Source organism: Mandrillus leucophaeus, unplaced genomic scaffold (assembly GCF_000951045.1).
Source record: "Mandrillus leucophaeus isolate KB7577 unplaced genomic scaffold, Mleu.le_1.0 Scaffold38, whole genome shotgun sequence".
NCBI lineage: Eukaryota > Metazoa > Chordata > Mammalia > Primates > Cercopithecidae > Mandrillus > Mandrillus leucophaeus.
The window spans coordinates 5,186,613-5,199,882 of record NW_012104031.1 but is presented as its reverse complement, the minus strand read 5'-3'; the positions used below and the strand labels follow the sequence as shown (position 1 = coordinate 5,199,882).

The window sequence follows — 13,270 nt, the reverse complement described above, 5'->3', positions numbered from 1 at the left end:
GGGCGGATCATGAGGTCAAGAGATCGAGACCATCCTGGCCAACATGGTGAAACCCCATTTCTACTAAAAATACAAAAATTAGCTGGGCATGGTGGTGCACGCCTGTAGTCCCAGCTACTGGGGAGGCTGAGGCAGGATAACTGCTTGAACCAGGGAGGCGGAGGTTGCAGTGAGCCGAGATCGTACCACTGCACTCCAGCCTAGCAACAGAGCAAGACTTACTCTCAAAAAAAAAAAAAAATTAAATAAAAAAAAAAGAATTAGTAAATTAAATTATAGAGGGTCAGGGTTAGAGGGAGGCAGCCTGAATAATGGAAGGAGGTGGGAGCTTGACAAATCTGGATGGACATTCTGGCCCTGCCACTCTTAAGGTACCTGATCTCAGCAAGATCTCAGCTGTTTCTCCACCTGTAAAATGGGATAACAATACCTCTCTCCCAGGGATATTGTGAGAATTACATGAGCTATGGCCATAAAATGTCCAGCACAGTATTGGCTCATGGATGGTCAACAAAAAGTAGCAAGCATTGTTATGAAGAGGACAGAAGCTGGCAGGACTGAGCCTGGGGAAGGTGGGAAACTTGAAGTTCATCATCACACCCTTCAGCCTCATTTCCTGGACCCCAACTCCCTGAGCAGACGGAACATGCTGCACTTAGTCCGAGGCAGCCAGTCCATCCCCATCAATCAGGATAGAAACCTGAGCACCTACCTCTCAGAAGCAGAGGTCTGCCGGTCCCCATTCTGGCTGAGCCTGGGAGCCTCATCATCCGTCGTGGAGCTCAGGTTGCGGTGCCGCCGCCTGCGCTCACGCTCCTGCTCCTCCTCATCCTCCAGAGTCCACTGCCGGGCAAGGCTGGGGGAGGGGAGGAGAGGGTCAGCACAGCTGGGGAAACCCAGGACCCTCCTGAGGCAGGCTCCTGTAGGACTGGGAGAAGAGACCAAATGCCCTCTAGGCCTGTACTGGCTACAAGTGGCTCAGAAGCGCTTGAAACGTGGCTGGTGTGAACCGAGACATGCTGTGTGAAATGCACGCTGGGTCTTGAAGACCAGAAAAAGGTCTCATTAAGAACTGTGTACATTGGCCAGGCACGGTGACTCATGCCTGTGATCCTAGCACTTTGGGAGGCTGAGACAGGGGGACTGCCTAAGCTCAGGAGTTCGAGACCAGTTTGGGCAACATGGCAAAAACCCATCTCTACTAAAAACACACACACACACACACACAAAAAAAATAGCCGGGCATGGTGGCGCACACCTGTAGTCCTAGCTACTGAGGAGGCTGAGGCATGAGAATCACCTGAACCCAGAAGGCAGAGGTTGCAGTGAGCCGAGATTGTGTCACTGCACTCCAGCCTGGGTGACACAACAACACTGTCTCGAAATAGGGAGGAAAAAAAAAGGAAGAAAAAATTGTGTATATTGATTGTGTGTTGAAATGGCAATATTGTGGATATACTGGGGTAAATGAGCTATAGTATTAAAATTAATTTTGTTTTTCCCTTTTTTTTTTTTGAAACAGCGTCTCGCTCTGTTGCTCAGATTGGAGGGCAGCGGCGCGATCACAGCTCACTGCAGCCCCAACCTCCTGGTCTCAAGTGATCCTCCCACCTCAGCCTCCCGAGTAGCTGGGACTACAGGTGTGCATTACTACACCTGGTTAATTTTTAAATTTTTTATAGAAATGAGGTCTCACAATGTTGCTCAGGCTGGTCCTAGACTCCTGGGCTCAAGCAATCCTCCTACCTTGGCCTCCCAAAGTGCTGGGATTACAGGCATGAGCCACTGCGCTGGGCTCCTTTTTACTTTTCTTTAACATGACTACTCAAAAACTTAACATTTTAGGCCAGGCGCAGTGGCTCACACCTGTAATCCCAGCACTTTGGGAGGCTGAGGAGGGTGGGTCATCTGAGATCAAGACTTGGTGAAACCCTGTCTCTACTAAATACAAAACAAAACAAAAAAAATTAGCTGGGCGTGGTGGCGCATGCCTGTAATCCCAGCTACTCAGGAGGCTGAGGCCAGAGAATCACTTGAACCTGGGAGGTAGAGGTTGCAGTGAGCCAAGATAGTGCCATTGCACTCCAGCCTGGGCAAGAGTGAAACTCCACCTTAAAAAAAACTTAACATTTTAAATGTAGTTCAAATTATACATCTATTAAATTCCTACTAAAGCTGCAGGGCTTTGGATTAGACCGGGGTTTCTCCAGCTCAGCAATGTTGACACTTTGACCAGACAATTCCATGTCGGGGGCTGTTCTGGATCACAGGATGTTTAGCAGCATCCCTAGCCTCTACCTGCTGGGTGCCAGTAGTACATTCCCCAGCTGGGACAACCAAAGTGTTTCCTGACATTGCCAAATGTCCCCTGGGGGGCAAAGTCACCCCAGATAGGAACCACTGGGTTGAACTGTACTCTGGACCCAAGGATGAGAATGGGGCGCCTCCGTCCCTGGGGGTGACCAGGAATGTGGAAGGGCGGGCCTGGTCCTGCCTGAAGGAAACAGATGGACTTGCCAAGTGCCTTTCTCTTTTTGGTCCTAGGATTCTTAGGTAATACCCATCAGTGGACAGTCATGGAGGTATTTCCTCAGTTACTCAGTTCCCCATGGAATTTCTTAGCGTTTGGGAAGGGAAGACTTACAAAACCACTTACACCTGGAAAAAACTCCAATATCGCCTTCCCTTCACTTTCCCAGGGGCTCCTGGAGCCTCCCTCACCTATCAGATGGAAAGAGCTTCATGGAAAGAGTTGAGCCACGGAGCTCCACAGAGTTGGATGAAAATCCAGACAACTTTCACTTCTCCGGGGAGCAAGGGGATCCCACACCCTACTTTTGGTTCCTGCCCCAGTCATTCTTCATTCATGGGGCCAAGCAGGCATTCTACAGTCAGTCAGCCAACCCCACCAGTCTATCCATCTACTACTAGCCCACACACCCACGTACTCAGCCACCCACCTGTTTCCACCATCTTTATCCACCTGCCCTACCTACCACCTCCCACCAGCCCATCTTCCATCCAACCCACCCCTTCCAATCCAACCGAAGAGCAAATGAAAACTGAGTGACTGTGACAGGCCAGCACCATGTCAGGAACTGTGTGGGGGTCACAGAACATGGCAGGGTCTCTGCCCTGGAGATATTGACAAACCAGTGAAAAAGAGAAGTGTGTCCACCAATAACTCCCCCAACCAAAGTGCAGAAGTTGTTCTGCACAGTGAGAGAACAAATGCTATAGGCCAAGGTTATCAGAAAAGGCTCATGGAAGAGATGAACCTGGGCTGCATCTCAGTGAACAAACAGGCTTTCGATGGGGTGGGGCTGGCAGTCCAAGCAGAGGGAAGGTACCAGGATTCAGGGTTTGCTGGGGGTGGGAAGCTGAGTTTCACTCTGGGAGACAGGACAGGGTGTGAGCAGGGAAGCACCAGGCTGTGAAAGTCAGATGGAGGAGCCCTTCCCGGCACCTCCCTGTGGCTCCCCCTGCATTGTCTGCAAATCAGGTTAAAAGGTTCTAGAAAAGGCCTCTGTCTTGCCTCCCAGAGTTATAGCAACGACTGCAAGGCCTCCCCTTGCCACTGCCAGATGCCAAACTCTCTACCTTTTGCTGTCCCAGCCTCTCCTGCTGCCCAGCCCTAGTTCCCACTGAGCCTCTCTCCTCTGCAGGGAGACTTTGGTAAGGCAAGGTCAGGTGATCTGGTTTCTAGTCCTCCTGCCCTTGGGCAAGTCACTTCCTTTTCTCTTCCTCTGTTTTCCCTCCTAAAATGAGAAAATGAACCACATGACTGCTCCGATTTTTTTCTAGGTCCAGCATCCCCTGGATTGAGCCAATATTCATGAAAAATTACTTTTGAGGACCTACTATGTGCCAGGCATGATTCTAGGGGCTGGGAACAGCCAGGAATGAGACCAACAGGGTCTTCCCCTTGACGGAGCACATTTCCAGCATGGGGGAGTCAGACCATGAACAAGGAAAGGAGCCCATGAACAAAATGACACCAGCTAAGTGTCACTAGGACAAGGGAACAAAGTAAGTAACATGAGAGAAGGTGGCTGGATGGGGAAGCCCCCTAGGAGAGGCCTGGTTCATGAGAAGTAGGCAGCAGAGCTGGATCTGGCAGCCAGTGTTCCAGAAGGAGGATCCAGCCAGTGCAGAGCCCACATGTGAGGAGCTGGGTATTCAGGGGAAGATGGGAAGCCAGGGCCAGAGTGGCCCTCAGGGAATTTGGAGAGGGAGGCAAGGCCAAAGCAGAGGGCCTTGAAGAACAGGAAAAGGACTTGGGTTTTATTCCAGGTGTGCTGGAGAGCCCTGGAGAGTGGTACACAAAGAAACAACATGATGGAATCGCTGTATTTTTAATCTCTCTGGCTGCTGTATGAAAAAAAAAAATTGAAAAGGTTAGGCGAGAGAGGAAACAGGGGTCAGAAGGCACCTGCAATCCCATAGGCGAGAACTAGAACTATAGTGGCTTGAACTGGGGTGATGACAGAAAACATGGGGGAAAAGTGACAGATTTGGGACATGTTCTGAAGATACAGCCACCAGGGTTGGCTGTTGGATTGGATGTTGGGTGGGAGGAGGGGGAGGAAAAGAGAAAAATCAAGAACTGCTAGATTTTGGGCCCGAGTTATTTCTGGAGCTGCCATTAATAACATAAGAAAGACTAGGGGAAGGAGGAGTGCGGTGGGCTGTTGGGTGGTAGTGGGGAGGGACAAGGAGGAGATGAAGAGCTGTGCTTCTGGTTTGTTCCAAGGGAGAAGACACCAGTGAAAAGCAAAGATCAAGACGCTGCAGCCAGGGAGCTCAAAGGAAACCAGAGGAGGGCGTTGGCATGAACAGGGGAGTGAAGGCCTCAGTCAGATGCTGCTGCGAGGGGAACGAGACCAGGACGGAATTGTGAGCACAGAGGCACCAGGTACCACAGGAAAAGCAGATCCCAGGACTGTGCCAGAGTCTGAGCAGGCTGGCGGGGGTAAATGGAAACCAAAAAAGGAATTAGTGAGTAGCAACAACTCTTTTGAGAAGCAAATAGCATGGGACAGTAGTGGCCGGGCACAGTGGCTCACGCCTGTAATCCTAGCACTTTGAGAGGCTTAGGCAGGTGGATCACCTGAGGTCAGGAGTTCGAGACCTGCCTGGCCAATATGGCGAAACCCTGTCTCTACTGAAAATACAAAAATTAGCCAGGCATGGTGGCAGGCACCTGTAATCCCAGCTTCTCAGGAGGCTGAAGCAGGAAAATGGCTAGAACCCAGGAGATAGAGGTTGCAGTGAGCTAAGATCATGCTGCTGCACTCCAGCCTGGACAACAGAGCAAGATTCCATCTAAACAAAAAGGGGGGGTGTGGACAGTAGCTAGAGGAGGATGTGGGCTCAAAGAATGCTTTAAGGTATAATTTACATAAATGTACAGATCTTAAGTTTTTTTTTTTTTTTTTTTTTTTTTTTTTTTTTTTGATGAGCAAACAAAGGAGGGAGTGGAGAAGGTCTGAGAGGGTTGAAAAGAGTGTGACTGGCTGGGCATGGTGGCTCATGCCTGTAATCCCAGCATTTCGGGAGGCCAAGGTGGGAGGATTATTTGAACCCAGGAGTTTGAGACCAGCTTGGGCAATGAAGCGAGACCCACGTCTTTATATAAGAAAAGAGCAACTGAGTTGTCCTGCAGTGAGAGAAACAACCGCAGGATAGGGTGTCTTTCATGTCTAGTGCCCAGCACGGCGCCTGGCACCCAGCAGGTGCTGACAAATGTGGAAGAACAAGTAAGTGTCAATTTCAGGAGTGCTGGGCTCTCCTCCTCCCTAGAAATTACAAAACCTCTTCCTGGATGCCAAGGCACACAAAGGGGAAACAAAGCCCACTCCTCCCCCAAAGGCAATCTGCCCGGCTGTCTGCCCAGGGAAGGTGAGTGCCTGCCCATCACCCCAAGGGGAAAGGAGGTGCCTTTGGAGGAGAACCTTCCAGACCCTCCCAATTCTGCCAGCAGGGCAGCTCTTCCTGGTGAGAACCTCAATCCCTCCTCCATCAGTCACACCTCTACTTCCTCAGGGGAGATGGAGAGGAGCCCACATCAAACTTTCCCCCTATGACCTTGGCCACGGAACTTAAACAAGATTCCCCTGGGCCTCTGCATGACTCCCGTGAGCTCTGGGTATTTGTAGATTGAACATTCATCATTCATTCATCCTTCATTCACTACACACAAACAGATGCTCTCTTATGAGGCGGGTTCCAAAGTCCCACGTCTCCTCAGTTTTCTTATTCAGACTTAGAAACGCCAACTTCGGCTGGCTTACATATGAGGCCACATCTCCAGCTCCCTCCCCTGGATGCACCTTGTCCACAGCCTGGAAACAGCTCTTGCCCTCCAAAGCCGAGGGATCCAAACACTGGGGAAAGTGACCCACAAAGCCCAGAACGCCTCTCCCCTGACCACACCCACAGCTGGCTGAGCTGGAGCCTCCAGGATTCCTAGGTCTTGAGCCACCCAGCTCCCACATGCCACCCTCAGCCCTTGGGGAAGTGGCCAATTTGTTTATCCTCCTGTGGGGCCCTGGATGGTGCATGAGCACTCAGGGCCTGGTCTCCTGGGGGGTCTCCAGGGCTGAGCTGCAGGACTCAGAACCCAGGGATCCTTGAGTGTCCCCAAGCTTTACACTAAGACCCCACAGCTCACCCAAGGTGACATGGCCACCATCCCTGCTGCTTGGCAATCATGGGGCTGCCTTCAACCCTGACATCTGGCAAAACAGGAGTCCCTACAGCAGCACCACCCCACCCTGGGGAGAAATGTTATCTCGGATAAGCACAAATTATGAGGAGGGAGGGAAGGGCAAAGGCCAGTCCCCAGGAGGGGACTCAGTGGGTACAGTTGTTGAAACCCCAGTAATAAATAAAAAATTGAGGGCTCAAAACAGTGTTGGGCACTTGTTGAACATGGTGAATACGAATAAATCCATAACTAAAGGAATAAGGGGGGAAGTGAGCACACTCGTGGAAGTGCTTACTCTAACACCAGTCACTGTTCTAATACCCCTGGCATTCATCTTTACAACAACCACTGGGTGTGGTGGCTCACACCTGTAATCCCAGCACTTCAGGAGGCCAAGGCGGGCAGATCACTTGAGGCCAGGAGTTCAAGACCAGCCTGGCCAACATGGTGAAACCCCATCTCTATTAAAAATAGAAAAAAAAAACAGCTGGGTATGGTGGCACACGCCTGTAATCCCAGCCATTCAGAAGACTGAGGCATGAGAATCACTTAGAACCCAGGAGGCAGAGGTTGTAGTGAGCCGAGATCATGCCACTGCACCCCAGCCTGGGTGACAGAGCGAGACTCTGTCCATCTCCTATATAAAGAAACTGAGGCTCAAAAGAGTCAACTGTCCCAGGATTGCACAGCTAATAAAAACAAGAAACCAAGATTTAAATATAGGTCAGCCTCTCAAAAGCACCTACCCTTAACCACCATACCAAGTGCCAGAAAAGGATGCCCAGGGAGGACCGGCCCAACCCAGAGTGAGCTTAACAGCTGAACCCTCAGGGGAGGGAACAGAGGCCCAAGAGGGCATCTAAAGGTGTGGTATTCCCCACTCCAGGACAGGTTGGGGCCCAGGGCAAAGCCTGGGAGGGCAGAGGTTTGGGGAAACCCCATGGCCCATGCAACCTTGACCTTCAAACCCCAGAGCAAGGCCCAGGGTGAAACCTGCAGGCCCCAACAGCTGGGGAGGCTCCGCTGCTCCTACTAGCTGAGGCCACAGCACCAGCCAGCTGCCTACCACTCCTTCCCTCTCAACAACCCTTTCCCCAACCTCCTGGCCTTCACTGGGGGACACACATCCATCTCGGTGTCTCCACGTAATGCTGCTATCCTTCTCCCCACTCCAGACTTCAACTCCATCCTTTGGAGATGGGGGTCCTCTTTTTCTCTTAAACAATTCTAAAGGACATTTTGCCCTGTTTCTCACTAGGGAGCTTGTTTTGACCTCTCACCTGGGAATTTTCTTCCTGAAGTCTAACTTCCATCTATTCTGCAGCAACTGATGGCAGGGATTTAAGTGAAGTGGTTAAAAGTCATGTTTAGCAGTAGAACCCATTTTCCCAAATTGAATCAGACAGAAGCCCATTATACAATAGATTAAGGCTCAGCTGCTCTGCTTAAAGCTGGGAGAGGGTGAGAAGGCTGCCCCAGATGCATTTTGTGGAACCCTGGGGCTCAAGGAGCATAATTTGCAAATCTTGGGGGCTGGGGATAGGGAAGGGAGGACAGAGGAGGGATGGGAGGGCATGCCCATGACCTTGGCCAGTCTCCTGAACCTGAGCAGGGCAGGCCTTAAGCTCCCCTTCCGCATGGTCACTGTGGGGGGTAACTCAGGTCTCTTCCAGCCCCAAAGGTCTAGAGAGAGGTGTCGGGAGAACCCAGGGCAGCAACTGGAAGTAGGAGGGCGGCTCAAGGCCCAGGCAGGGAAATGATTAACCACTGGCTGTTCAGTCCCAGGCACTCTTAGATCAACCCCTCACCCCCTGCAGACAGGCCGGGCCCAGCCTCACTGGTCACCAGGCCAGTCCAGGGAGAAAAGGACAAGGCCTCTGACCAGGGCACCCAGCCAGCCAGCTCACCACTGCCCCCCATCCCATCCCAGGGCTGGAGGACTTGAATTTCTGCTCTATGCCAAGGATGGGCTGCAGGCTGGCCCCCAGCTACCCACCCACCTCTCCATCCACCTCCCCACCTGGGGCCATGCTGTCACACCCTAGCACGGTCCTCCCCAGCCCAGGAGGCTCCGTTGACAGTGACTCACAGCCCTTTCCTGCCTGCCCGCTGAGGCTTGTTCACCCAGGGAGCGGAGCGGGAGCGGTCCTCTGTTCCAGGTGCTTCATCAGGGTGACTGTTGGCAGCAGCTGCATCTGCCCACGGGGCTCTATGAGGGCTGGGACCATGCAGGGAGGGCAGGCCAGGGGCCCCTGTGGCAGGACTGGTTTCCCAGAGCTTCCCTGGCACTTACCCTGGACATCTTGTGGGAACTTGGCTGTAGCCACATGAGTCCATGTCCATCTGAGCAGTGGACAAGCTTAGGCCGACCTTGCTCCCATTTTCAAAGTTCCACTGCCCCAGCTGCCTCCCCCCACACACCCCCATGCATATCCAGGCATGCTTTCAGACACAAAATCACATATATCCCACCAGACTATGAACTTCTGAAGAAGGAGTGTCTGGTTTGTATTTTTAACCCAATGCACAGTCTTCAATAAACAGTTCAACTGAACATATGCAGACTGACAAGCTCAAGACTCAGCAACATTAAGAACCAACTCCACACGCAGATGTCTCATCTCTTCATAGGCCATAAACACACTTGTCCACAAGTACACCACACACACACACACAAGCATACATTCATAGGCACAGGTAGGCCCACATCTAGAAGCAAAGACACTCCCACATCAACCCCCAGGCACACTGACCCACATGCAAAGTCCAAGACCTTGACTCCTCAGCCGCACCCTCAGCACAGATCTTCCTCTGTAGCAGCCTGGGTTTCTTTTCCAGAGCACTGAGTTCCCTCCATTCGTGGGGCTTACCTTTTCCCCTCTCTAGAGCCCATGGGCTGCCCACAGTGCTTCAGAGTACTGTGAGGTCTTGAGGGTCTGGGGAGGTGGCCCCCCACCCCCAGTCCCAGGCGATGAGCTGCTATGGAGAGGCTAAGCCTGAGACAATGAGGTCGTTCTGGAGCGCTTAAGGGAGGGCGGGAGCAGGGTAGAGGACACACTAGAGCACTGGAAAAACCTGTGAAAGATGCCTTGATGGGGAAAGCCTGCAGGACCCAAATGGCTGGAGGGTGCTGGTCTGCACCTGGCAGAAATAGCCCTGGCTCAGGAAAGGCCAAGACCCAAATGCCCACCTGGGAGGGGCCAAGACGCTAATGTCTACCTGGCTAGAAAGGGATCAAAAGAGCCGGCTCCAGCTTTGAGCTATTGCAGGAGCCTCAGTTTCCTTAGAGACAAGATGGGGGAGGGAGGCGCCCAGTGGAGGAATGAGGTGAAAATGCTCACAGGGGGCCTTCTTGGCAGAGGTTCAGGGTCGCTCCAAGAGAAGTCAGTAGAGGTCACCAATCTCTATGAGGGGTGCCGCCTTCTGAACACCCACCTTCCCCAGGCCTCTGGGACCCTGATAGGATGTCCAGTAGGCAGGGAAAGGATGCCTCATCCCCTGACCCTTTAGGAGACCAGTGTACAAATATTGTAGCAGCACAGATGAGGATGGACACTATCTTAAGGTTCTCAGCTCAGATGCCACCCCAAAATGCCATGCTGAGATTTTGAGCCTCCTTAGTGGGAGATGGGTCTGCTTCCCTCCAGTCCTATTCACTGACCCCTCCAAGAAGGCTCTCCCTGCTCCTCCGCCTCCCAAGAGGGGCTGTGGGACACCTCCTAGGGGTCCTCTCTGCCGGAGACACACTCAGGAATGAGGGAGACTTCTCTCAGGAATGAGGCTTGGAGGTTACTCTGAACACCTCCACAATCCCCCAAAACGTTCCTTCCTGCTTCCATCTTCCACAGGGAGGCCATACCCCAGGGGGCGTCCAGACTGGGGACCAGCCTTCCCCCAAGTACCCTGTGTGGGACCTCAGGCCCCGATGGGAGAAGACCTACCCTGTAACCTCAGGGTCCCCGAGTTTGGCCCCAATCCTGTCTCCCGCGAGTCGCAGCAAGACCAGGGTCCAGCCTTGGTGTCAGGGTCCCAGGCGGAGAGGAGGCCGGTTCCCGGGGAGAGGAGACCCAAAAGCTCCCCGCCGACCCCGCGCCCCTCCCAGCTCCCTCGGGCGCTCACCTGGACAGCGCGGACCAGTCCTTCCTGCTGACAGCCATGCTGCAGGAGCCCCGCGTGGCCGCCCGCGCCCCGCCGGCCGCCGCCTCACCTGGCGCCCCTCCCCCGCCCGCCCAGGTGGGGTCACATGGCCGCTTATCTCACCCCCGCGCGCCCCGGCCGCGCTCCGATTTGCTGACCCGGGAGCTGCCTCTGGGGTGTGGGCGTCCCAGACAAAGCCGCATTGATCGCAGCCCAGGCCGGCCGGGCCGCGAGGCCGCAAGCGTTGGGTGGACCGTCGGACGGATCGCGGGACCGACCGACGGACGCCCGGGGCCGGCGTGGGGCTGGTCGGCTGCCCGGGGCGAGGGCGGGAGACTTCCTGCTCAGAACCTGTCCGACCAGCTTGGCGCTGGGCCGCCTCCCCGCGCTGTGTCGCTGCCCGGGTGCCGGGGAGCTGGGCTGGGGGGCGGGGACCCCTGCCGGGAACCCGACTTAGCCCGGAGAAGCTCAAGAGCAAGAAGCCGAGCGGAAAAGTTAGCGCAGGTACTGTAATCTCGGAGCGCCCGCGCCTTCTGGGCCCCTTTCCAGAGAACGCCCTCCCCACTCCCAGGCTTCAGAACCCACCCAGGCCCACCGCCCCAGTAGGCCTGGCTGAGAGGAATGGGGCTTTGCTTTCTGAGCTGCACATAAAACACGCCCCTGGTAGAGCCAGCCCCACCCAAAGGGAGAATCTTAGACTCAATTCAGCAAACATTTGTGTGCCCACAGCCTGAAAGCACAAATATGTCAAAGGCACTGTCCTTGCTCTCTGATACTGGACTTTGGCTGAAGTGGCAGGGTGTATAATAGGGGCAGAGGAAGCTCAGTTTTTCTTCTCCGAGGAAAGATTAAACACAGATATCTAGGACTCGAATTTTGGAGCACCGTGAGACAGCTCAGGCACCCCGGTACCACCTGGCTCCCTTTATGTGCCCATCCGGGCTGGTGCGGGGCCAGGTGCTTTCTTTCCAGGAACCAGCGTCAGGTGGGCTAAGAGAAGGTCAGGTGCTGAGCATGGGGAATCTTATCTTCCCTGATGGATCTGAAACACAGGGTCAAGGCACAGCTGCAGTTCCTGCCCTGAGAGGAAGGAAGCACAGCCGCCAGCGCCAGGATGAGAAGATAGAAAAGGAGCCGGAGTAGGAACTGCCCTCATGCTCCCAGGCCTCACTGCCCAGCCTCAGCCTCTCTTTGGTGCTCATCTGAGGCCCTCCAGCCCTGAGATTCATGGTGAAGGGCAAGCTGGCTGCCGGGCAGAAGCCTGGAAACACACACACACAGCCAGCCTGTTGAGATTCCCCCTCCCAAAGTACCCCCTCCTCCAGGGAGCCTTCCTTCTTGGCATAGGAGGGGCAGGATGAGGTCCAGGACATGAGAACTGTACTGGTAGCTTGCACCCTTGAGGTCTGATTCTGACGTTTGTGAACTATGTGACTTGGAACAAACTCCCTCAGTTTCCTCATCTGTGGAGTGGATGTTATGATACTTTGCTCTGCTTCCTTCCAGGTTGTGGAAATCGTATGAGTTCCCTGCTAGTGACATTAGAGTGAGCAGATGAACGTCGACAAGGCCCCAGGGAGCTCTGAACAGAGGCTAAGGCAGGCCCTGGAGCTGTTTGCTGTTTACAGGAAAAGAGAAAGAGGGGACCCCAATAGTCTAGGTCCCTGCATCCTCTGACCTGGGGCCTGACACTGTCAGGGAAGCTGCTGTCTCCCTAGGGACCTACTGAATGTTCTTCCCATGGCTGGTCAGTAGTGACACCTCAACACAGGAAGAAAAATACTCCTATGAAGTCATCTGAAGCCTGGTCATGCCAGGGACACTTCATGAAGCCAGGAAACAATGGGGTTTCTAAAAGCCCAAAATCGAATAGCCTCCCTACAGATATAAAAGCCCAAAGACATTGAAAGTTTGTATGCAGACAACCCTAGAAGTAAGGAAAAGTGAATGTCATATATGTTAGTGCCCAGAAAGTTCCTTGACGGCAGACATCGTACATTTACGGGATACTTTCTAAGTGCTAGCTACTGCACTTGGTGCTGAATCAGTGCATTCATTTCCTGGGGCTCCTGTGATGAAGTGCCACAAACTGGGTGGCTTTAAACAACAGAAATTTACTCTCTCACAGCTCTGAAGGTTGGAAGTCTGCCATCAAGATGTGAGCAGAGGCCAGGCGCGGTGGCTCATGCCTGTAATCCCAGCACTTTGGGAGGCCAAGGCGGGCGGATCACAAGGTCAGGAGATCAAGAGCATCCTGGCTAACACGGTAAAACCTCGTCTCTATTAAAAATACAAAAAAAATTAGCCGGGCATGGTGGTGGACACCTGTAGTTCCAGCTACTCGGGAGGCTGAGGCAGGAGAATGGCGTGAACCCGGGAGGCGGAGCTTGCAGTGAGCAGAGATCGCGCCACTGCACTCCAGCC

General features: G+C 53.5%; 1 protein-coding gene across 2 annotated transcripts in view; it reads right to left on the bottom strand.

Moving 5' to 3' along the window:
- The window catches only part of LAD1 (ladinin 1), a 19,046-nt gene extending 7,878 nt beyond the window's left edge, over positions 1-11,168 (bottom strand). Inside the window, exons 1-2 of one of the 2 annotated variants that reach the window (XM_011990560.1) lie at positions 10,829-11,168; positions 713-856 (exon numbers count right to left, since the gene is read on the bottom strand). In XM_011990560.1, the coding sequence (XP_011845950.1) occupies positions 713-856; positions 10,829-10,866 (182 nt within the window). In that variant the 5' untranslated portion in view covers positions 10,867-11,168. The remainder of the gene's footprint in view (positions 1-712; positions 857-10,828) is intronic. The other variant, XM_011990559.1, reaches the window with a different exon arrangement.
- Positions 11,169-13,270: the final 2,102 nt, after the last annotated feature.